This window comes from Halichoerus grypus, chromosome 7 (assembly GCF_964656455.1).
Source record: "Halichoerus grypus chromosome 7, mHalGry1.hap1.1, whole genome shotgun sequence".
Taxonomy (NCBI): Eukaryota; Metazoa; Chordata; class Mammalia; order Carnivora; family Phocidae; genus Halichoerus; species Halichoerus grypus.
Genome location: NC_135718.1, coordinates 113,369,963 through 113,396,420, shown reverse-complemented (window position 1 = coordinate 113,396,420; position 26,458 = coordinate 113,369,963). Strand labels below are relative to the sequence as shown.

Here is a 26,458-nt window from a genome sequence, read left to right as displayed (position 1 = left end):
ACTTATGGGACTGCATTAGTCATGGGGTTCTTGGAGAAGGAGGGGGATAAGTAGTGGTAGATGATGAAGGATCCATTTCCTGACAATCTGGTAGATTGGGGCTGGAGCCAGTTGTATTTTCATTTCAGAAGTGAGTGACATTACTTCTGTCCATAGGGTGTGAAACTGTTTATGTATAATTTTTTTATATCTGATAGTTAGGAGACCAGGGAAAAGGGCTAGATCTTCTCATGTCTGGTGTTCATATAACCAAACCATCCGTTCTTATGGCTATTCAAAGGAGATGAGTCATTTTGATGCTCTTCTTCTTAGCAATCCCATCTGCATCTACTAGATTTGGCACTGTGATGCTTCAGCCAGCTAGTTAGCCAGCCGAAGATATATCAGAATAGCCTTGTGTTGCAACACATAAAAATCAAGTCTGGGCCCTGGATGTACCTCTGAGAGAGGAAACTTGCTTGAATTCCCCATCGTGAGAAATGAGAGCTTCCATACTGCATGGAGTACTTCGTAGTTTTTAGGGTTATTCTGAAAGCTGGTCAGCATCTTCGGCTGGCTAACTTGCTGGCTGAAGCATCACAGTGCCAAATCTAGTAGATGCAGATGGAATTGCTAAGAACACTTCAGGAGACTTCAGGTTCTTAGAAGGCCTTAAAGTAATAGACCCTCTACTCCTTCCCTCACATGAGAAATTGGGCTTGTTGTGGGCTTGAGTCTCTTAAGCTCATGATGGAGATAATGTTAATGAGAGTGGGTAGGTCCCCTTAGTTATGATCATTAACACAGATTATGGGTTTAGTGGGATATTTCTGATGGCTGTAACCCTGACTTAAGTAGTTAGGATTTTCTGTGATTGGCTCCCTTATGACTATCCTCCCAATGAAAGGAGAAATCAAAACCCTTTTCATTTGCATTCCAGCAATGTTGCAGTCCAGCAATGTTCTCTGATTTCTCATGAGTATTGTAAAGCTCCTGTTGCCGTCCAGCAATGTTCTCTGATTTCTCATGAGTATTATAAAGCTCCTGACAGGAATGGATGTGGGAGGAAAGAGAGTTAGTTACATTAGGGGCCCTCCTATCAGGGCAACCTCAGCCCCCAGAGGAGGCTCTTTCTAGACTATGGAACACTCTGTCCCAGCCCCATGCACACAGTGGCTTGGCTGGACCAGCAACACCACGCCCTCAGAAGAAAGCAAAGCACGCACCTAGATGTGTGAACTGCCACAACTCAAACACCTTTGCTCCCTTTAAAAGATGAGCTTCTCTTTAGTAACTACTGTAAGGACTTATGTTTTTGGCAACATAACAGACTGATCTAACCCCCCTCCCACCTCCACAGGAAAAGACATGGGAGATAAAATAAATAAGATGTAGCAGAACAAGATTATTATTTTTTTATCCAAGATCTAAAGAACAAACTCCCAATCCCCAGGTGATAAAACTGTAGCGCCGACATAGATGGCAAGATTGTGAGTTGATTCTGTGGCAGGCAGGGTTTGACCAGTCCCAGATAGAGGCCCTATTAGCTGAGGTTTTCATGCCAATAGGGGGATAGGAGTTATGGGCTTGGGCTCAGACATTGGGAAAGCTAAAACATAGATTTCTACATAAAGACTAGATTTGGAAATGGTCCTGTCCATGTAAAAGAGACTAAACCAACTCTTCCCACCAGCTCAGGAAGTAAGGAAACTGTTCTCTAAGAGCCCAGGGTAGAAAATAAAACAAGGCCCAAGTGAGAATCTGAAGCCTCTCTGAATTCACATTATTCAAATATGGGGGGTACAAGAATCTCAAGCCATGAAATTAATGTAAAATATAGTTAGCACCAGCCTAGTGAAACTCATGGGGTGTCCAGCAGAAGCAAATGAAACTCCAAAAGGAAAAAGTAACCCCAGGAGAAGTGGGTTCACAATCAAATTTATGGCCCCCTGCTGAAGGAGACTGTAGTAATTTGCTAGAGGTGATGTAACAAAGTACCACAAACTGAGCAGTTTCAACAGAAATTTGTTCTCTCACAATTCTGCAGGTGAAGAATCTGAGTTCTAGGTGTCAGCAGGGTTGTTCCTTCTGAGGCTGTGAGGAGGAGTCTGTTCTGTGCCTCTTCCCTGGTCTCCGGTGGTTCACTTGCAGTCTTCAGTACTCCTTGGCTTGTAGAAACATCACCTCCATTTCTGCCTTCATTTTCTTTTTTTTTTTTCATTTTATTTTATTTTTTTCACATTTATTTTTTTTTATTAGGTTCAGAGGTAGCATTCAGTGATTCATCAGTTGTTTGTAACACCCAGTGCTCATTATATCATGTACCCTCCTTAATGTCCATCACCCAGTTACCCCATCCCCCACCCTCCCCCCAGCAACCCTTAGTTTGTTTCCTATGATTAAGAGTCTCTTATGGGTTGTCTCCTTCTCTGATTACGTCTTGTTTTATTTTTCCTTCCCTTCCTCCATATTCCTCTGTTTTGTTTCTTAAATTCCACAAATGAGTGAAAACATATGTTAATTATCTTTCTCTGATTGACTTATTTCATTTAGCATAATACCCTCTAGTCCCATCCCCATTATTGCAAATGGCAAGATTTCATTATTTTTGGTGGCAGAGTAATATTCCATTATATATATATATTCCATATCTTCTTTATCCATTCATCTGTTGATGGACATCTGGGTTCTTTCCATAGTTTGGCTATTGTGGACACTGCTGCTATAAATATTGGGGTGAAGATTTGTATCTTTGGGGTAAATACCTAGTAGTGTAATTGCTGGATCATAGGGTAGCTCTAATTTTAACTTTTTGAGGAACCTCCATACTGTTTACCAGAGCGGCTGTACCAGCTTGCATTCCCACCAGCAGTGTAAGAAGGTTTCCCTTTCTCCACATCCTTGCCAGCATTTGTTGTTTCCTGACTTGTTAATTTTAGCCATTCTGACTGGTGTGAAGTGGTATCTCATTGTGGTTTTGATTTGTGTTTCCCTGATGCCAAGTGATGCTGAACATTTTTTCATGTGTCTGTTGGCCATTTGTATGTCTTCTTTGGAGAAATGTCTGTTCATGTCTTCTGCCCATTTCTTGACTGGATTCTTTGTTCTTTGGGTGTTGAGTTTGATAAGTTCTTTATGGGTTTTCGATACTAGCCCTTTATCTGATATGTCATTTGCAAATATCTTCTCCCATTCTGTCGATTGTCTTTTGGTTTTGTCAACTGTTTCCTTTGCTGTGCAAAAGTTTTTTGTCTTGATGAAGTCCCAATAGTTCATTTTTGCTTTTGTTTCCCTTACCTTTGGAGACATGTCTAGCATGTCTGTAGCTGTGGGCTCCATTTTTAATTCCAGTTCTTCTGTGTACAAGTTGTATGACCTTGAACTAATTACTTAATTCTCAAAACTTCTGTTTCTTCAACTGTAAAATGGAAACAATTATTTTTTGCCTTCTTAATAGCCCCCTGCCTCTTCTTTCATCCTAAAGAAACATCTTCCTCCCCCCATCCCCAATTTTTTTTTTTTTTGTGCTAGTTACTCTCCTTCTTTTTCTGTGTATCAGAGGAGGTGGGCCTGGGCACCAGCCCCAGCTGCAGAGAGTGAAGCAGATTGAGCCCATTGGTGATTCTCTTGTTGGTGTTGGGTTTAGGTGTGGGCATGAAATCCAGGTCCAGTCAGGGAAATGTCCCCATCATAAGGAAAGCCTTTATGTATATATCTATATATGTCCAGACTGGGTGGCTTTATACCCATAATGAAGAAAAAAGCTCTCTTCTCTGCCTCTGGACATTCTGTAAGGATGTGCTGTTTGGAAGTGTGGCAGCAGCTTGAAACCATCATGGTTGCTAATCTGTGAACAAGACCAATGAGAATGGTAGAGAGAAAAACTAGAGAGAATCTGAGTCCTTGATGACTTCACTCGGTCACTGTACTAACCAGCTCTGGGACTGCACTACCTGTGAAGTTCTTGTTAAGTGAGAATACATTTCTTAATGTTTGAGTCAGTGGAATCAGGGTTTTCTATTATTTATATCCCAAACATCCTAAGTGATTTATTACCTCATAGATTTATGTGAATAAATGAGGTAATTCCTATAAAGTGTTTAGCACTGTGAAATGTTAACAATTATCATTAATAAAACACTTCATTGTGGAATTGTTTACTGCTTTCTTCTTTACTAAGATGTGTCATATTTCTCCAAATATATATATGAGAATATTTTTGACCAGAACCCAAGTTTCTGCTTCTTTGGTGCCCAATTCAGCTACCAAACAAAACACAAAGTAGACATTTAATATATATTTCATGATTAATATATATATTAATATATATTTTCGATACTGGCCCTTTATCTGATATGTCATTTGCAAATATCTTCTCCCATTCTGTCAGTTGTCTTTTGGTTTTGTTGACTGGTAACAAGGGTAGGGAGAGACTCCCCATCCAAGTCAGAGCAAAGGAGGCTTTGTAAAAATATATATATATTATATATTTCCCTAAATATAACCCTGATGGACAATCTAACCCAGATGCCCTTGTGTTTGGTGGAGACTGTGTCCCCAAGAAGAATGTTTTATTTTGCCACTGGGTGGTGAATATCAAGAGAATCTAAGTAGTTTGAAAAATGGGAAAATGGCAGCCCTTTCTAAAACTAGAAAGTGCCATAATTACAGGCTGTTGGGGCTCCCTGGAAATCATATATACATCTTCTTCATTTTATAGCTGAGGCCCAGACTTCTTCATGTCCTAGAGGCCAGGCCAGGACTGGAACCCAGCCTCCAGACCCTGCTTTAATCCCTTTCCAACATTTGTCATTACTTTCTTGACTTTCTCCACAGTCAACTTCCCTTAACAACCTGAGTAAGAGGGAATTCCTCTCCCTAAAAGCCTTTTGGGCTGCCAGGAATTCGTGGGAGTCCATGGGAATGTGTGGGAATCTGTGCATCCACTCCCTCCCAAGGCCACTCTTCAGAGTTGCTGCCAGGGACCAGGTGGCCTGGCATGAGATCTGAGACTCGGCATCCTTTGCTGACTGCAAACATCAGCCCCTCATTCCTGAGGGGTCACTGAGGGCTAGAGGTTGAGAAGAGGTCTCTCCCTGTCCACACACTGATCAGCTCCTAGTGTGGAAGACTGGTAACAAGGGTAGGGAGAGACTCCCCATCCAAGTCAGAGCAACGGAGGGTACGGCATCTAAGCCTAGATAGTGGCATCCATCCCAGGGTGAGATCTAAAAGCTGTTAAAAGACTTTTGTTCCAGTCTGTCCTAGTCTGGCTCTGCATGTGGCCTACCTTCACCCTCATCCCTGCCCTCAGATACCATACACATTCATAGCTTTGTTCATGCCATTTTCCACACCTGAATCCTCCCCACCTTCTCTCATCTGGTCCCCAGCCCCAAGTTGTTGGCCTGTTGAATTTAAATTTCAGTGCAAATGTCTGCCTTTCCATCAGAGTTAACCACACTTTCCCCTATGTTTCCATCATGCTTGGTTTATTCAACATAAAATTTAATTCAAAATGGCTTTAGTTGTGTCTTTTCTACTAAATCAGTGCTTCTCAAACTTTATATGCATACAAATCACCTAGAGATTCAGATTCGATAGGTCTGATTTGGGCCTAGGAGTCTGCATTTTTAGCAAGTTCCCAAGTGATGCTGACATTGGTGGCCTGTGGGCCACTTTGAATGGCAAGGTACTGCTTTTGAGTTCCTTGAGGGCAGGTGTCATGTCTTATTCATCTTTGTAATACCAGCTTTTAGCACAGTGTCTGGCTGATTATATGTAGTTAATACACATTCATTGAATTGAAATGAATCAAATTAAGGCATTGATGTTTCTGAGGTGTCTCCTTTAAATGCAAATATGGGATCTGGGCAGCATTAGACAGCTGTAGCTGGGGTGGCAGAAAGTGGGGTGGGGCAGGATTTGGGGTTCATAGGAAGACAGAATAAATCAGCATTACAGATCCAGAAACTCAATTTTGTCAGTCTGTTTAGGTTCTAAAAGACTGAGTGACACTAAGATGTAAACCAGAAGGCCAATTTATTAATTAGCATTAGAGGATCTGTCTTTCCAGTGATGGAAATACCAGTGTTGGCCAATGAGATACTCTCCTGTTCCCCACCACCCATCCATGCTCCCTGTCCCACAACCCCTCACCCTAGGATCAAAGTGGCTCTGGATAATTTAGCTCAGAACCTTGACTGAATGTAGATAACTAAATGAACTTGCAGGTAAAAGAAAAGCTTGACAGGGGTGCCTGGGTGGCTTAGTCAGTTAAGCTTCTGCCTTTGGCTCAGGTCATGATCCCAGGGTCCTGAGATCGAGCCCTGCATTGGCCTCCTTGCTCAGCAGAGAGCCTGCTTCTCCCTCTCCCTCTGACTGACACTCCCCCTGCTTGTGCGTGCTCTCTCTCTGTCAAATAAATAAATAAAATCTTAAGAAAGAAACAAAAGCTTGATAAATTGTCCCTTTTCCAAAAAGACTTTACTTCTATAATAGAGTACTTATTTTCTCCCAATAGTCTTTCTCCTTGGATGGTGCTGGATAAAGACAGATACATTCTTGTTTCCAAGTATTTGTGTCTCTCTGGGGTCTTGGGCCCCATCAGTGGAGGAGCTAGGTGAAAAGGGGGCTCACAGCCTTGCCCCACTTATACTTTGCCTCAAGTTGAGCTGGACTTGCCTTGTACTTCTTAGTGACAGTCAGCTTGTGATTAACTAAGTATCTCAGCATAGACTTTGTTACGAACTAACCCACTAACCATGTGATATCCTGTGAATCACCTTCTGTGCTTCAGTTCCTTCCTTCCTTTGTGAATCTTCAGAGATTTGGAAGAAATAGGCTCTATGATCTCATCCAGCCCTAAGATTACCAACTTAAAATACTTTACATTTATAACCTGCTTTAAAATACAATATTTCATGGATACCCCACAATTCCACATTTACCTATGAGAAGAATGAATCTTATAGAAAATGAATACCTTGTCTTAAGGCAACCACCTAGCAAATGGCCAAACTAGGTCTCAAACACCAATCAGACTCCTCATTTTCTTAATCACTACCTGATAAGATTTTCTGGAGTCTGGACAAAGAGGGTTTTTTACTTCTCTCCCACCCTTGGGAGAGAAAGCACAGCAGCTGGCTCCCTTGATTCCCCTTTTCCTTGTCTCTCTTCTCAGGGACTGGGCTGCTTTCACCCTTTCTTTCCTTTCTGTTGAGTTCCCTGTGTTCTCTCTCAGTTTTCTCCATCTCTCTTTCTCTCCTCCACCTTCCCTTCCCTCTCTCTCCCCCATTTAGCCTCCTCCCACCTCTGCCCTCTCCCCTCCTCCTCCTGCATGCCAGCCTCTCTTGATAAACGTTGTGGGTTCTGCTTTTATAAAGATGTCACCCCATACTCCTGGGTGAATTTATGGGTTGTTTAGGGCAGGAAGATGGTGCCCAAGCATGGCCTAATGATCAGGATGATGTTTACTAGTATAGTGCAATGGTTTCCAAGTCTCAGGAAAGATGGCTGCATTGGAATCACCAATGGGGGGGAGGGGGCAGTGGTTGGTTATAACTCAAAATGCAGATTCCTAGGCCCCTACCCAAAGACTATTCAGTAGGGTCAGGGTGAAAATTTAGTACTCTGTATTTCTAAAACCTCTTCTGAGATAATTATTGTGAACAGCAAGGTTCATACTTCACTATTGGGGCCTGTACCCACCAGACCCTGTCCCTAGGGGTGAGTCAATGAGTAGCCAAGTATCCACTACAGTACTAGGAGGGTTGCCTCTGGTGGAGGCCTTGTTTGTAGGTTATGAAACCTCAGTTAGTGAGTTTGGCACTTGCTCCTTCCCCATCCCAGGTGTCTGCCCCATCAGTGGTATATCTGGCTCAATAAGAGGAACTCCTGGCTTCTGCCACATTTGGTCAAACAGAAGCTCTTGATTTACATTCCACCTATTTTTGGCCACAAACACCCAAATCAATAGATGGAATCACCATTCCTTTCATCCTTTTAGATGACACTTTCTTCTTTCATACAGTTGTCCCCCTGTTACTGGCTGTAAAGGAGTAAGAGGAGAGCAATTTTCATTTATGTCCCTCTAATAGAACATGAGTTTTCTAGTTACTATACCAGGACTTTCACCATGAAATCTGTGGGCTCTTACAGCCACACATGCAGAACCTGGTAGAGGTTTGAGGCCATCTAGTCTACCCCTCACTAATGAACCCTCAATGCCTATCACTGAAAGACAAACATTCTTTGAATATGAGCCCTGTGCTGCATTACCAAGCTCTTTGCTGGTATTACACTCTTCCCTTGATTTATACTATGTGCTCTCAGTACAGGGAATATTGCCCCTAAGAGAGTATTTGTGTTACAGTTATTCTAAGTCCTCCATACTCTTTCATCCAAGAACAAAGGAGTCGAAGATAAAATTTGACCTCACATATGTTAGCGTCTCCAGCTGTTCACTGGGAATGATCATATTTGCCCTTACTTCTACAGCTGGAATGAGCTCTTTCCTCTAATTGAATAGGTCTGGTCATTTGTTTCACTTATTTGGCATTTAGCTCTTAGCATTAGTGGCCTTGCATCATTTGTATGTATCTGTTCTGTCTTTATAATTAGATCATAAAGCATTTTATGGTAGAGATCATGTGTTCATGTGATAGTTCACTCATTTATTCATTCATCAAACTCTCATTGAGTACCTCCAGTCATGGGGCTAGATTCTAAAGAGACAAAGAAGACAGGACATGGTCTCCAACTTCAAATGCTTCCCAGTAAATAAGGAGTGGTAAAACCATGTGACTGTAGAGATGTGTATAAGTGTATGTGTGTAAGTGTAACTATAGAGCTGTGTATAAGTTGCATAGAGAGGTATCCTTCCTTGTTGGGAGGACACAGTAGTTGAGCTGAGCTTTGAAGGAGAAAGGAGGAGTTTCCCAAATAGAGAAAGAATGTGGATCAGGAAGTCCATTCCAGGCTGAACTTGGAAGCTTCTGACATGCCTGGAGATAATGATGGTACATGTGGGAAGGGACTGGAAATGAGGCCAGGCCAAAGCGAGAGGCACCTTCAAGGGTAATCTAAGGGTATGGATTTTATCCACAAAGCCATGTGATGCTACTAGAGAATTTAAATCAGCCAGTGGCATTATTAGTTCTCTTTTCCCAAGGCTCACTCTGGTTGCAATGTGGATAGGAATAGATGAGGATTGAAACCCAGTTAAGAGATGTGGCAATAATGCAGAGTTGGGGATGCTTGGACAAAGACAGTATAGGTGGAGATAAAGAATCTGGAGAATTTGTTGATTAATATATTGTAGGGGTGAGTGAAAATTGGTACCACCACTTTAAAGGGAGATTTGTCGTTAGGTATTAAATCTTAAGAAGGTAATAGTCTATGACTCAGAAATGCTAGTTATGGTTATTTCCTCTAAAGAAGAATATTTACTCAGCATTGTTTGTTAAACAGTAATTACATCAAAAACTAATGATGTACTGTATGGTGACTAACATAACATAATAAAATAAAGTAAAATTTTTTAAAAATTAAAAAAATTTTTTTAAAAAAGTAAATTTTAGCTAGACCAACACGTCCATCACTAGGGGACTAGATAAAGAATATAATATTAAATGCATCAGTATTATTGTCTATATAACAAAATAGTTCTATATATATAACAAAATAGTTCTGTCTCCAACACATTATGACTGAGTGAAAAACAGCCAGTAGTAGAATGATATATGTAAGTGTTGATGTTCTAGAGAAAAACTCATTTGGGCATTTGGGAAAGGCCCATTGCAAACAGCTGTCTTCCTACCTTCTCCCCCTAAAGTAGGCTGAATAGACATCAAGTCACACTTATCTGCTACAGTGCTTCTACTTAGAATTCTTATTTTTGTAAAAAAAAATTAATATTGAGTAGATACAAAATAACATTTATAGAATACATATAAACTCTACAGAGTTGGGATATAGTCAGCACTCCTGTGGTCCCCCCAACTATAAGAGCAGAAAAACATTGTTATTTGCCATGCCTGTGTCCCTCTCAAATCTATCCTATTCTTCCCCCTCTGGGAGGTAACCACTTTCCTGAATTTTGTTTATGGTTCCATGTATGTGTTCACATTGTTTAATTTTGTGTGTTTTTGAACATATATATATATAAACTCCTTCTTTCTCCTTCAAAGCTCAGCTCAAGTACTGTCTCCTCCCAACAAGGAAGGATACCTCTCTATGCAACTTATACACAGCTCTATAGTTACACTTACACACATACACTTATACACATCTCTCTATATATATAGATATAGATATAGATTCCATATATATATATATATATATATATATATATATATATTCCATATATATATTTGGAAACATACAGTATATATTATTTTGTGACATTCTTTTTTCATCTAAAATTATATTTTTGAGGTTCCATGTTGATATCAGCCGGCGTTCCCCAGAGCAGCAGAACCAATAGAAGATATATATAAAGGAGATTGATCATGAGGAAATGGTTCATGTGATTACAAAGGCACAGAAATCCACCATCTGCTGTCTCCAGGCTGGAGACATTGTATTATAATTCCAGTCAGAGTCTACAGACCTGAGAACCAAGGGAGCTGATGGTATAAACCGCAGTGTAAGGGCAGAAGAAGACCTATGTCCCAGCCCAGTAGACAGGCTGGAAGAAAAAGGGATGAATTCCATCTTTCTCTGCCTTTTGTTCTGTTCAGGCCCCAACAGATTAGATGAGGCCCACCCACATTGGGATGGACAATCTACTTTACTAAATCCACTGATTCAAATGTTAATCTCATGGATACACCCAGAAATAATGTTTAATCTGGGCACCTTGTGGCCAGTCAAGTCAACACATTAAAATTAACTATCACAATGTTGTTGAATGTAGCTGTATTTTTCATTTTTACTTCTCTATCATATTTTATTTTTTGAATATCTTACAAATTTTTAATATTGAAGGACATTTTGATTATTCCTCCTTCTCTCTGCCAGCTATAGAGACAGTGCTGCTAGGGACATTCCTGCATATGATCCTTGTATGGATGTATGAGAGTTACTGTATAGTATAAACAAGTAAGGATGTATATCTTCAACTCTCTATATAATGCCATATAACATCAAATTCTTTTCCAAAGTGATTGCATCAATTTATAGTCCTGCTAGCAATATATTAATTATTCTATTTGTTTCACATTGTCAGACAGTTGTCAAGCTAATTTTTGTCAGTCTAGTGGATGAGAAATGATAGCTAGCAAGCAAATGAGGACCTCAATCCTACAGCTACAAAGAACTGAATTCTGCTACAACCCTGTAAGCTTGGAAGAGGACTCAGCTTCAGCGTGAAGTGCAGCCTGGCTGACACCATGATTGTACCTCGTGAGACTCTGAGCAGAGGACCAACGAAGCTCTCTGTCTGCATCCTGACCCACATAAAGGGAGATAAATGCATGTTGTTTTAAGCCACTGAGTTAAATTGTGTTAAACTGTTACACAGCAACAGATAATGAATACATTATTGGATCCATGGAGAAGGAAATATAATCCAAATATGCGAATTAGTTCTTCTGTAAACAGAATTTGTATAATCTATGAAAGGGCTGAGAGCTGTTTTCTTTAGTTAAATTGTTGGTGAAGGGCTTAGATTAGCCTCACTGGGTTAGGTGCTCAATCCCTTGACTGATCTGTGACTAGGAAAGCAGGACTTGTCAGCAAATGACAGCTCCCATTAACCTACATGGGTTGAGGAAACACTTCCCAGGAGAGGGGAGCTTTCATAGTTAAAACAATAATAGAATTCTGTCATGCTAATGCAACTGGGAAAGACAATTAGAAAAGACAAAGGTATATCTAAAAGGAGATCATTTTTCATTATTGAAGTTAATATGATTATATAAAATCATTTGAAAATTAGTAAGAGCAGTAGGTCCATGCAACAAGATGGTTAATATGAAGATCAATCTAAAATTATGGTTTTTTATATCAGTAAAAATTATAAAATAAAATGGAAGATCCATTCATACAAAGAACAAAAGAGAATTTACCAACAAATAAACCAAAATGGAAATCTGTAGGATCAATATGAGACAAATTTAACTTGAGACATTCCTGTACTTGACTGTCATGAAGAGTAATATGACCATTACATTCTAACTAAATGCTTATTTCATGAGAGAAGATATTTGATGGCTAATTCACACTAAGCTTAGCTTAATAGGATCTTCTTTCTAACCAGTACATACATTTTACTCAGTGATTCAAAATTTAGTCTGCCTAAGAGCTACCTGGGAAGGTGTCTTGGAATGCTTATTTCAAGACACCAACCTCAAGAAATTCCCAATCAGTACCTCTGAGTAGAACTTACTCACCTGCATTTTAACTTGGAAAAACATTGCTTCAGCCCAAAGGAAAGAATCTCAAGTTGTGGCACCTCATTTCTGATCTGGAGATCAGCAGAAGACAGATTCTCAGGAGTGAATATTTTTCTGGCAAACCTCAAACAACGTCAGAGAAATTGAGTATTGTATGTGTTTACTTAAGACTATTTATACCCAGGAGGATACATTTGTACCTAGTACTTGTATGAGATTATATGTGAGGAATCTTAAGGGATATGCCCTACATTGTATGCTCTCCATGCTTTCTCTCAGTTCTTCCTTATGTTCTATGAATTTGAGAAGTAAGGAAGGTAGCAATAGCATGAAAGACAAGTAGGAGGAGAGGGAAGGGGAGTCCATAGCATAATCTCTGAGAACTACAGATGTCCAGACATTGTGATGGAGAATATGCTTATTTTACTGTTTGGCAATGGTTGGTTAGCTATCAATGAACCAGAGCAGAAGACCAGAACGGAAACCATGACACCCACCCCACCATAAGTTTGGGTTTCCTCCAAAACCATTTCCCCTGTGTATGTGGATGCAATGAGCTGGAGAGAAGATATAAGTAGGCTTCAGGGAGCTCCCTCCACACTCTAGAACCTGAGGTGACCATTCCTGAGCTGCTTGCCTCTACCTTTGGTCAGATCTACCTTCAGTTCCATGGGAGGCTTTGAGGGTCATCTGTACCCGGGGCTGTCTCTCTTCTTCTATGGACTTTATCATGCACGACTAGTCTCCAGGGCCTTAATATGCAACTACCCTGTCCAATATCTGCCACGCCATCCCTGGAGCAAAGGAAAATGGGCAAGACTGCAGCAAATATACTATGTTGGGCTGGTGAAGATATTAAGTGCCTTCATTTTAGCAGCCCAAGAGCTACATAACATACATGGACAGTTTGTACTTATCAGCAAGATATATCGTCAGAGAAACTTTTTGTACCGCAAACAGTGGCAACATCTCACTCTATATATGACCTTCTTCCTGAGCGGGTGTGTGGATGTGGTGAGCCAGAACTTGCTGCCCCAGAGGTGTGCTGCTCTGGAGCAAGGTGCCCAAGCCCTGGGCATGTGTCTGTTTCTGCCTCTGATGGTGTCTCACATGCAGGACTCAGAAGGTGTGGAGCTGCAGTCTCACATCCTGTTCACTCAGGCCGTATTCCTGCTGGTGCTGGTGGTGATCGCAGAGCTGTGGGCTCCCAATATGCTGCAGCTTTGGGTGATGAAGGCCTTTTTTTATATGATGACAGGCTCTTGGCTGATTCAGATAGGCTTCATGCTGTACAAACCAATTTCTGGCTACAAATGGATGGATGATGACAAAAACAACATTATATTTGTCACCACTTTCTTCTGCTGGCATGTGGCTTTCATTGCCATTTTGATGATCTGGGTCTATGGCTTCTCCTTTTTGTGGTATTGTTACATTTGTTGATGTCTGAACCTGGGTAAACTCAGAATGGTTCCTATCACCTGCACATTCTGGAACACCTGGATGAGAAGTTGTGGGAAGTGGAGAGTGTTAGAGAGGAAGATGACCAAGGCAACAGACTCTGCTGGGATGGACATACCCTTTCCTCTTCTGGCTTCTCTCAGTCTCATTTGCTGAGCAGTGAGCCGGGACAGGCAAATGAAACACAGGAGGCATGTTACTATAAACTTCACTTTCGGCTCCCCAAGTATTTCCCCCACCTCCCCTCCCTCTCCTAAACTCCAGCCAAGGTGTTCTCCTTGCCTTTCTCCTCTCTGTACTCTTCACATCCCTCCCAGGAGAAAATGAAAATAAATGTATTAGATCCTGCCTTTGGGTCTTTATAAATATCCTCAGAGAGATAATACTGACCACTAGTTACGTTTAGTACATCATAATAATTGACCCATCATAATAACCACCTCCTCACCCTTTCTCTTTCTGGATCTCTTCAATACCTATACTAAATCTAAACTGTTATTTTAATGATAAAGGACTCAGAGAACTATTGTTGAATTCTTTCTTTAGATTATGATTTGTCCAACAAAGAGATCTTTTATTTTCAGCTTTATTGAGATATACTTAATTTACAAACAATTGCATATATTTAATGTATATATTTTGATGAGTTTGGACATATGTGATACCATGATAACATCACCACACTCCTTGAAGTCAATTTCCTCTGCGGGGTCTAGGAGAACAGAGCAACATTTTGCACATAGTGAGAACACAAAAGGATCCAGGTGCTTCCAGAATTTATCTATCAGTCTCCTTGAGTGTAGAATCTGTCAGATTCTTCTACCTGGGTAAATCAGCCCATTATTCTGCACTTACCTCAATCAATTTCCAAGTAGTAGACTCACCTAGAACCACTCCTTTCTGGTTCTCATGTGTAGTAAAATTCAATGGATTATTTATTCCACAAAATTTTCTTTTTAATCCTCACAACTATCTTATCATGTAGGTTTATAGATGATAATCTAAAATTCAAAAGGGTTAAAAAATTAGCTTAAGGCTAGTTATTTAGTTATGTCACATAATGCTATATCTGGGTGTCAAGGGAGGTGGAATTCTGAGTAGTAGAGTTAAATTGTTGGCAACTTGAAAAGAATGTCTTTATGACACCTGTTATGCTTCTTTCCCTGCTGTCCACAGGATATGGCCAATCTGTTAGGCTTCCCTTACTCTTGGTCATGGTTCTAATATCCAGGCTTAGGACAGAGTGGGGCTGGGGCAGGGATTCTAGGGGGTCATCATCCTTCTAGTTTCCCTTTTGCTTCTGGTCCTCAGGAGGACTAGAGGTACCTGTCTTCCTTTGGTTCTGGCCTTAATCTTCCTTGTTAATTTTCTTGTTCAAAAGTTCAGGTGTAGCAGGGGTGAATTATTGTCTGGTTGTTAAGGTTTTCTACTCTGTGGTTTGAAGAGCTTGTGAGCATTCTGAGTTACTGAAAGGGGGGAGGTGCTTCCCATTTCAATGGTGGTCAGCAATGTCTCCGAATGCGGGATGGCATGCATGTGAGCAGCAGGCAGCAACTCTCCATGGAAGGCTTTCACCTTGCACCAGTGGGATAGCCAATCAGGTAACAATGCTGCTCTCCACTGGAGATGAGCAGTGGTCCCTGGGGTGGAAATAAAATATTTCTTAGGCATTAGTTCAGCTTCTGTGTTTCTCCTTGGTCCTGGTGACCAGTGGAGCTCCGCAGTTTTCCCTGTAGGTTCTTCCCTGTTCCTGGTTGTCACCGATGGCTCCCTTCCCCTTGTTTCTCCCCCACAACCTTGGGTATTTTTCAGGCCTTGCCTAGCTTTGCAGCATCTCCATCCTGAACCCAAGTTGAACCTCCTCTAGTGTCCTGAGATGGGGAAAGTAGGGAATCTGTTTTTCCTCTACATTCTTTCCTACCAATATGGCAAACCCCTATTTTCTACTTCACTCAGCCCTCCTATTTTTGTATTAAGAGCATATTTTGGATTTTTTTAAACTAAAAATCGACTCTTCTTTTTTTACAATTACAATCAGACCTCATCTTGAGAGAATGTCTGTCACTAATTGGGAGAAAAGTTATTTACAAGGGTGGAAAAGCAAAGCCTAATATTAATATATTAATATTTCAAGATATTATCTCTCTACAAAGATAGAAGTTCGAGAGATACCACAGCCATCTATTGACAGATCTGCCCATTTCTGAGTACTTTTGAGCTCCTGTTAGATACTGATAAACTCATCTCTTGTAGTAAATTAGTGCCTCCCAATATTATCATGTCTCACAATATGTACCTTTGAGATAAAATAAATATTAGCAGGGTCCTACAAAGCCACAAAGAATTATTACTGAGGCCTGATATAATGGCGGAATGGACAGGCCTGATGTTTGGATGAAAAGGCCTTTCTGTACTCTTCACAGCACATCACAGTCGGTATGAGCACTCTGAAAGTAATCCTAACCATTTTGGAATGTAAAGCCAACTGCAGGTAAGTTTAGAAACAACAACAGCAACAACAAAACCCAGAGTTCTGGAGAGAAAGGTGTAATATTCACCACTGTCCACCAGAGGCCATCATCTTTACATGAGCCTGGAAAAGGCCCTTGCTCTCCATTTGGTATTGAAGTATCAATTTAAAAGAAATGAAGGGATGAAGAGGAGGGGAAAAAATACATAACCAAGTGTCATGCAGGCATCTGGTAAACATAATGAAGGTCTGTTTCTTGTTAAACTTAGATGTGTGGACATGAATAAGCACAGAATTCAATCAATATAGATTATATGTGGATAAGATAAAGGAAACAGATACATAGATACATAACGTATATATAGGTATATACATGTATAGATGTCTATGCATACATATACAGATATGTGTGTATCTCAAAAACAAAACCGTGTACAATGCCCTTTGAGCTGAAATGGCTACTGTTTTTTAGCAACTTTATAAAATAATCAAAATGTTCTTGTTTAGCTCATCACATAATAGGTATGCAACAAATAATTGGTGAATGAGTAAATAAAGTATCTAGTACAGGTAACATAGATGAAATGTTGGTTTAATTCTGATCTGGGTTTTGATGGATAAGTAGGAGTTTGTTAGAGGAGTTCAGGGCAGAAATTTTGAGGTCTTATATGTTCCTATGCTCAGACACCAAAGCTCAGCAAACACAAGCTTAGCAGTGCAGTTCCAGGGACGGAATTTCATGGCCCAATGATACAGAGAAAACTACCAAGTTCCTGTCCCTTAGGGTGGGTGGCTAAGGAAGAACCACACAAAATTGTTTTATGAAAAGTTTAATAATTTACTTTTCAATTTGAAGGCAGAAGATTATTAATGGGCTCTTACTAATTGAAGGGGACTATTGTGCCAAAACAACAAAAATAATTGCAATTACTTGTATTGTAATCAACGTTCAATATATTAGGCATACACTTAATATACTAATTATTAAATTTTTAAAATTGACATATACAATTATTTATAAATGTAATATTATTTAAAATTGCTATCATTTGTTCATTATATTTCAATAAAATCATGCATTTGATAAATCAAATTTTCCTAAACAGATACCATTTCCAAATTTTGTTAGTTAAAATTCCTTAGTCATTTCATATTATGAAATTTAAAATTTAAATTTACCCACTCAACCAAAAGAAAGAAAATTACTGTTGCCAACTTCTTGAGGCTTCTCTGTCCAAAACTCAGAATTTTTAATACATATTTTAGGTCAAAGAGTATAGGATCAAGACTAACCCTTTGTATGATTATATCCATGAGGTTTTTTGGGGTTTTTGTGGGTTTTTTGTTTGTTTGTTTGTTTGTTTTGTTTTGTTTTGTTTTTGCCTCTGGCCAAGACTTCACTAATCATCAGTCACAAAAGATTGTACTTCTTATAACTCAGTATCTTTCCTTAAAATGAATTGTTAGCTAAATAGGGTATCTTAGTGAAAGACTTCCAGTTTTTATTCTCTTTCTGTGTTACTGTAGATAATTGCACCAAGACCTATTATGTACCAATAGCATTTTGAACCCTTTATCTAGGATGAGACTGCACCTCCTTTGACTTTAAAACTTACATGTATTGCATTGACCACCATTCTGAAGTCTTTGATTGAAATCTATTACATCAGCAAAGATGGCAACAGTTAGGAATAAGGTCTAAATTCTACATGCTGTATCTTTTCCTTAGGTAGCTAACAAGGAGCAGCAATGAACACAAAGTTCCGAATCAGAAAGCATAGTTTGCTTAGAAGTCTATTGTCTGTCGATATTATATCTAAAGCTTTTGTAAGTTAACAGTTGGACAATGACTCTATGTTACTTGCTTTGTCTCTCCCTCACCCTCTTTCAGTGTCCCCATTCCTCAATCACAGTTTTTAGGTCTTTATATTTGTGCAGGACTTCAAGCTTTCCATATTGCCTTCACATCCATTTCTCAGCTGAACTGAACAAACACTATCCAGCACCTACTACTGCTGGGCACTACAGGACGTGGAGTACTACTGCCTCTATGCCATTTCCTTTCAGCTGAGTTCATCCAATTCCTGATTGTTGTGATTTCTTTTCCTACTGTTAAAATAGGATGCCAGTTTGAGAGAACAGATTGCAAGGGGGCAGCTATTTCAATTTATTATCATCCAGCTTTCTATTTGTTTAACAACCTTTCTTAAGTCCCTTTCCAGATGACTCCATCCTCTCCAACCTTGTGACTTTTGAATCACTAAACTCAGCTTCCAAGGGTTTTGTAAACTAGTTAATATTATTTTGACAAGTAATATCTCCTGGACACTCTGTTCACTGAAAACATCAGCCTACAAGAGGCTTGAATTCCCTTTCTCTAAAGGGCTGTCAGGCACTTTGTTATCTTATTAAATAATTCTTCCATTTCTCTGGCTCTCTTCTCATAGGAAGTGAATATCCAGATGAAAGACCATAACCTCTATAAACCCTAGTAATTTAGCCAAAAGTTACTGAGAAGAGAGTCATTCAATGTCATACCCAAGAGAGGGTTAAAAGACTTGAAAAGTTCTAGGTTGGGAAGCATGTCATATCTAAAAAACCTTGTTGTCCCATAGAAGAGAAGAACTTTGGAAGTTGGAAGGAATGTTAATAATGAACCACCAAAAATATATCATTTACATTTGAAAAAGTTTTATACTTTCTTTAGTATATGTAAAGACCAAATACTCTTTTTTAAAGTGATTTTGATTTTTAAAGTGAAGAGATTCATTACATCTTGATGTTTTGTGTTCCAAGATGAGTTGGTAGCCTATCATATGACAATCAATTATCAACTACCTCATTTGTTAATCAGTATAATACACACACACACACACACACACACACACACACATCTTAAAAGAGATCAGGATGAAGCCCTGGATGGTTTACTAATCTCATCTATTCCTTATCTTATCATGTTCTTTGGAAAAGAGCTATCACAACCTGGGCAAAACAAAACAAAACAAAACAAAACAAAACAAAACAAAAAAAACTTTCAGTCTCTTCCTAAAAGAATGGCATATATGACACTGATATATACCCACATTCCTTAACACAGTGTGCTTTCAGACTTGTCTTCAGTGAAGCTATGTGCAGGCATTCTCTACTCCTGATCACTGATCCACCATCTTCCCCACAGCCCAGAGGTTAACTACTAGAGCCATTAACAACTTAAGGGAGTGTTGTCACTCCAACAATGGCAAGGACTAAAAGCCAACATCACCAATTACAGGCTTGAAATGCTTGATCCCTGACCCTTCAAGACCTTCTAGTTGCCGAAAGGAAAGGGAATCAGATATCTCCCAAACTTGTGTGATAATAAGAATCATCTGGGGTACTTGTACATTACCAGGTCCTTCCTCTGATAATTCTGATTTAGAAGGGCAGGGGTGGGGCTCAGGAATCCATATATTTTACAAGTGACCCAAGATGATTATTATTGTCCAGCAAATACAGGAAATTTTTGAATTAGATAGATTGGAGTTCACATCTCAGCTCTGATACTTAGTGGCTGTGTGTTGGGTCAGATCTACAATGCAATGATTTCCCAAAGCTCTGGGTGTCTCCTTTACCCCAATGTATCTTTACCCTGGAAATGGCAGCACATCTCTTTAGCAAAGATTAAGAAAGAGATTCACAGTAATTTCTTGCGAAAATATTGCAAAAGTTCTACCTAAAGGGCAAAAATGCTTTCTTTTTACTTAAAACTCCTGTGTCTGACTCAGGACTGAAAACTGAATGAGAGACCCAATATTCCACTGTGATGGCTCATTTTTATACTAATTATAAATAGTGTCCTATTTATGTTAATTCATTCACTTCACAAATATTTATTGAGCACTTCCATGTGACAGAAACTGCACTAGTTTGGGATGCATCATTAAACAAAACAGCCAAAAATCCCTGCCATCACAGAGCTTATGTTCTGAAGTAGAATCCTAATGGCCTACCCACACATTTTTCCAAGGGATCCTATGATCAATAGCCATCACAAGGAATCTGTGGGTTAGATCATTCTGATACCCACATTGCCATAGCTGCTATTATGATACCCACATATATTTTTGTCATTGGTGGTAAGCACCACCTCCCATTTAAATCAAAGCTCATTTTCTTTTTTTCTTTTTAAGATTTTATTTGTCAGAGAGAGAGAGAGAGAGAGCACAAGCAGGGGAAGCAGAGGCAGAGGGAGAAGCAGGCTCCCCACTGAGTGTGGAGCCCATTGCGGGGCCTGATCCCAGGACTCTGGGATCATGACCTGAGCCAAAGACAGATGCTTAACCAACAGAGCCACCCAGGCGTCCCTCAAAGCTCATTTTCAAGTAGAGCATCTTCTTTCAGCATTTGTGGCCATTCACAGTGTGCCACTGCTGCTGGCACCCCACCATTGAGCATTGGTTTTCATAGCACCATCAAAAATAGTCTCTGACTGCCTCTCAGATTTTGAGTCATGCCTTTAAGATGAAAAGTTCTGGGTGGAGTGTAGGGCAGGTGTCATGTCCTTTCTGCCAGGGCAGAAAGATTCATCCAAATAGGACAAGTGGTCAGAAACTGAGTGACCAATACAAAACAGCAGAAAACCCTACTAAACATACTTTCTCCTGACCCCACTCAGTGTTCAGGACCCTCTTTGGGCTAATTTACAGGTATCCTAGGACAGTGCAAAGAAAGATCCAAATGTGGTAAATCAGACCCAAAGCCTGGACTACCCAAAAATGAGTTACCTATCCTTAAAGTGAACAAGATCTTAATCTTCAAACCCATTTAAGGCAATAAAAAAATGAGTAACAAAATCTAATTTCCATATTAAACTATTCTAAACATTTATCTTACCACAAGTTGTTCTCTGTGAGCAAACTTATGCTCCAACTTGCAACAAACATTTTAAACCTTGGTAAACTGGAAATATTCTAGAAAATTCTTCCTTCTCCTTTCTTTTCATTTATGATTGTTCTTCATTTCTAGGACCATTTCTATGTGGATAAAGTGTTCTGCTCTTTTCTTTGAATTGGTCATGATAGCGCATAAGCAGGCCTGGCCTAGTTTACAATTGAAAAACTTTATACCATCTTGAGAAAAGTTAAAATGGAAGACAAATAAATATAGCTTCTTCCCCATATTGCTTCTTGCTTACTTCTGTCTTTTCTGGCATTATTGGTCTAGAAGAATGGGGGACTGATCAGGATTAGAAACTTTGGGGTCAAAATTGGTCACAGAAAATCTCCAGTTGTTGCCTATGCTATGATTTGATGAAAATGTTAAATGGCTTTGTTTCAATATTCTGGTAAATTATTAGATATACGGGATTACTTTTTCTAAGTATCTCCTTTCCATATAGATTTGGAGATACGGTTTACTTCTTTTGTAACATCTGCAGGAAAGAAAGTCTAATTAAACATGGAAGGATACACACAAGAAGTGTTAGGAGGAATGATACAGAAAAATAGATCATTGTGAGGAAGTCCAAGGGGCTTATTTTTAAGTCCATTCAAATGCATTTTTTATGTGAAAAGTAGGTATGATTTACTAGCATATTTGAAATAACATGGGTTCTTGCATCAAATGGGCAGACTAAAATCTGTGTTGTACTTACTATCTTTCAGTGAAAGGGAGGTAATAACCCTTATTTTGTGGGGCTAAGAATTGAATGAGAACAAAGTATAAATACCTAGCCTAGGTTTTACCTAATGGAAGATATTCAACGAATGTTTATTCTATTTCTTTTCAAAGCCAGTGGATTATGAAGTAACCCATAGCCAGAGGAGAAACTATCTGGGAAAGAGGAGACAGGGTGGAAAACACACTTGGATATTTGGTTGAATTTGCCAGCTTATCTGAAAGATAAGTCATTAAACATTCACTGAATACCTGTTAAATTTCTAGAAGGATATTAGATACAAAAGACACATTAGAAATAAATGAACAGATCTTTGCTTCCCTGAAGCATAGAATCAAGTTAAAGAGACAGAACTAAAACTCAGGATCTATATAATTGGAAAACAATTTATAAAGAACTTATCAGTGCACACAAAATAGTATGGACTAAAAGCCTAAGTATAGGAAGAGTCTGGTACATTCCAGGAGATCCAGGAGATCAGGTAACAAAGACTTATCTTCAGACTGATGTGTACACCAAAGATAAATAGGCCACTTCCTGATAGAATCTGGAACCCCTTGGAAGGGATGTCACTGCGTGTTCACAAGGGGTGGAGTTCTGTTGACTGGGGGCTAAAATTCTGCCTCCTAATCAATCACAGTGGCAGGGAAAGCATGGCAACATGAGCAATGCTGGTGAGTATCTAAAAGGGATGTTTCGGAGGGTTTTAGCTCCTCCTACATAAGGCAAACCTCTCACCTGCCGGGTCTTAAACCACATGTGGCTTTTATGTTTTATGCCCTTTGTTTTCTTTTTCTCTTCTTCTCCTTTCCAACTCCCACCCCCACTTTATGCCACCTGATCTTTAAGAATAGGACAGAGCCCCATTCATAAAACAACAAGGCAACTAAGAAGGAGGAAGAAAAATGCAGATTGGGCTATCATGTGCCATGTCTCCTCCAGGGAGAGGGCTAGCATGAGGTTTGGGGTCAATGATTTCTTTTGTTCCCAAATCAGTATTTTTATTGTATGGAATGAATGTTGAAGGCCTGCCCAAATTATTAGGAAGTTTTGAGGCAGAACAGGTGATAATGGAAACACAGGAATGAAGACATAGTAGGTTAGGGAAAGGGAAGATGTGGAAAGCCTTGTTGCTATACCCCATTAAGACTGTCTTATTAATGGCAAATTCTGTCATAGTCAAGCCCCTTGTCACCAACAGTGTGTATAGCTATGGAACACAATCAATGGGGAAATTTCTGCAAACCCTACTTTCCTGCATTCAGATTGTCTCAATAATCTTATTTAAAAAATCCATGCCAGGCTCTATGAATGACAAACCAACAACTGAACAAAAGCTCAAAAGATCGAAGAACTCTTGAAAGAACAATTTGTTCAACTTTTATAGAATTTAGATATTATGTAAGCAATTTTAGTGCCTAGGGAAAGAAAGGTGAAAAGACAAAGTTCCTCATCTCAGAGAGCTCAGTCTATTGAGGAAGACAGATGATACATCAATGGAAGAAAACAGTGACTTGTTAATTATAATTATGGGAGATGTAAATAATGGTGCAGGGGAGTAGTGATTGATTTTACCATTGTGGTAGATTCTACCATGCTTGGTTCACCAAGAAGATCATATGTAAACCAGTTCTTTAGAGATGACTAGTGATGTGCAAAGGAGATGGGTTGAGAAGACATTTTAAGTGATGGGAATATGGGAACAAAGATATGGAGGTTGGAAGTGAGAGTGTATAGCATGTGCAGGAAAGAGCAATATCTTGGCTGGCAAACAGGAGGAAGCATGGTATGGTGCGGTAGGAGATGGTGCTGGCACACAACCCGAAAGTCAGATCTGGTGAAGCTTTAGATTCTGTAGGACAGTGAGTAGTCTTTGAAGGGCTTTAACAATAACAGCATTAGAAGACTATGGTGGCAGTGTGTGGAAAATGCTTGGAAAGGAAAGATAGACCATTAGGTGAGAGATGATAGGACCTTAAAAAAGACAGTGACTTAATGGATGGAGATGAGAGGATAGATTCCAGAGATATGTAGGAGGAGAGACCACATAACATGGTCCTCCATTGCATATGGGAGTGTTTGAGAGGAAGAGAAAAAGAACAAGGGGGTAATCAAAGATGATTTTCAGGATTCTGATTTAGATGACTGGAAGAGGGTGGTTCTAGTGATTGAGACTGGGAATATAGGAAAAAGATTAGGTTAGGAAGCAAAATGATCAGATCGGCTTTGAAAATGTTGAGATAGAAGTGCTGGTAGATGTCCATGGAGAGATGTCCCATAGCTCATTTGGTATTTAGAACTAGAGCCAAGGAAAAGTATGGACTCAAAACATATGTTTTGTAATCATTCATGTGGAATATATGAAATAGATCAGGGAATGCTTCTAAAAAGAAGAGCAGTGGCATCTGTGTAGCAAAGGGCAAAAACTGACATCGGCTCTGTTACAATAGTGTTTGATTGTCTGGGTTCCTGTTTCTATTATACAAAGACAATAACTACCATCATCATGAAAAATGATGGAGGGGACTGTTTAGTTTTCTTAAATTATCGTAACTGCACTCTAGCAATTGTGAGTGGCACTTACTATTCTCACCAGACATTTAACTAGACTGAGAGATAGGACTGATATAGTATTTATGTTGCTCATTTTACAAGTCTTTCATTATAAACTTTTGGTCTGATAGAAAAATGCTGGGCATTGATGAAACAACTGGATTATTCACTAGTTGAATATTGTGCATTAAAGAGCATAGACAGTGAGTTAGAGCAAACTTTGAGGGGGCACCTAGTCCACCTATGGTCTCTATGCTTGGCTTCATGACATTCAACATTCATCTCCTCAGATTAAATTCTGCTACACAATGATCAACCCTAAAAGGAGTAATAAATACTTTGCATGACCAAATCAGTATTCAAAAAAGTTCTTTTTGGGCCCAAATCAACAAGTTGAAATTCAAATGGAATAAATGTAAATTCTTGCCCTTGGTTTCTGAAAAGTGACTGCATAAATAAAGGATAGTGGAGTTAATAGTATAATGTGAGAGCACCCAAAGCTAATCCCATTTTGGGCCACACTAATAGAACATATAAATGGGCAAAGTTGTCTATGCTTTTCCCTGGGAAGCATGCAGAGTATTTGAGTTGTGGGTGCCACTCTAGCCAGAGAGGGAGGACCCAGGTAGAAAGGAGGCCATGTGAGGAATGGCTGAAGAATGGCTTAGTGACTGCCTAGCCAGAGGGGTTGGAGGTGGACAGAAGGTTGAGATGTTTTTATAAATATGGGAGCATCGACCCATTTAAGAGGACTTAGATGAATTCTGTTGAGCTTCAGAAGGCAGAATTTCTACAAATGGAAAGAAGATAAAAGAAGGCAGTTTACAGTAGGAAAATCTTCCTAATAATTTCATTTCTTCATAAATGGAATGGTAGCCCTGTAAGTCTGTGAGGTCCCCACAGCTGGGAGTGTTTAAGCAGAGTGATATTGCAGAGTGGTATTGCAGAGGGAAAAATCAAGATAGATGACCCTAAGGGTCATCAAATGCTGAGATTTGGCCATGTGAAATAATCCATTCTATTGCTTCATTTTCTCATCCTGAATGCAAACCTAGTTCATGGGGTGCTTTTTTTTTTTCTTCCCATATAGAGATAATCGGTTCTACAAATCTTATAATTCTGCTAGAGGATGAAATCTTTGCTGATTTTTTCAACACATTTCTTTCTCTTCCGGTAAGTATTCCCAGAATTAAATTCAAATGTTTCATCAACAGCCAAATAGTGAATCTCACAGAGCTGAGTACATTAAAAAAAGAAAATAAACTGCTACTAACTCAAAACTATTTAAATTTGAGGAAATAAATAGGAACCCGAATCTCCTTTAAAATCTCTAGGAGCTTCACGTTACGGATAAATCCCAAACCCTCAGCTTCCTTGATTGCCCTTGCCTGTCCAGTTATTTCCCATCACACCCTCTGCTGGTACCCAGATCTGCAGTGACAGCAACTGTGCCCTCATGGAGTACACCTGGCATTCTCTCACCTCTGCACCACTTCTTGGCTGTGTTGTTAGTTTTTATAATTCCACCTACCAAAGTCTTTTTTTTAAGATTTTATTTATTTGAAAGAGAGAGGGAGAGCATGAGCGGGGGAGGGGCAGAGGGAGAAGAACAAGTAGACTTCCCGCTGGGCAGGGAGCCCCATGCTGGGCTTGATTCCAGGATCATGACCTGAGCTGAAGGCAGACGCTTAACTGACTGAGCCACCAGGCACCCCTCCACCTACCAAAGTCTTAACCATTTTTCAAATCTCTACTTAAATCCTGTTTTTGAGAAATTCTTATCTTCTCCTAATCAGAATTTATTTCTCCCTGCCTCTGTGCCCCTTGGCACTTTCCAACCCTCTTGTGTTATATGGGTGTTGTCTCTCCCACTTAATTGTGAGAATGTGAATTCCTGGAGGACAAGGACCTTGGATTATTTATTTTGCTCTATTCTTC

At 39.6% G+C, this 26,458-nt stretch overlaps 1 protein-coding gene and 1 long non-coding RNA gene across 2 annotated transcripts in view; both read left to right on the top strand.

Moving 5' to 3' along the window:
- LOC144382493 (uncharacterized) overlaps positions 1-11,468 on the top strand; it is a 55,510-nt gene extending 44,042 nt beyond the window's left edge. Inside the window, exon 3 of the long non-coding RNA XR_013449491.1 lies at positions 11,210-11,468. This is a non-coding gene — a long non-coding RNA (uncharacterized LOC144382493). The remainder of the gene's footprint in view (positions 1-11,209) is intronic.
- A 1,186-nt stretch (positions 11,469-12,654) lies between these two features.
- LOC118527058 (transmembrane epididymal protein 1-like) lies at positions 12,655-14,186 on the top strand. The gene has a single exon (XM_036078648.1). The coding sequence runs from the start codon at positions 13,047-13,049 to the stop codon at positions 13,818-13,820; it is 774 nt and encodes a 257-aa protein (XP_035934541.1). The 5' UTR covers positions 12,655-13,046; the 3' UTR covers positions 13,821-14,186.
- Positions 14,187-26,458: the final 12,272 nt, after the last annotated feature.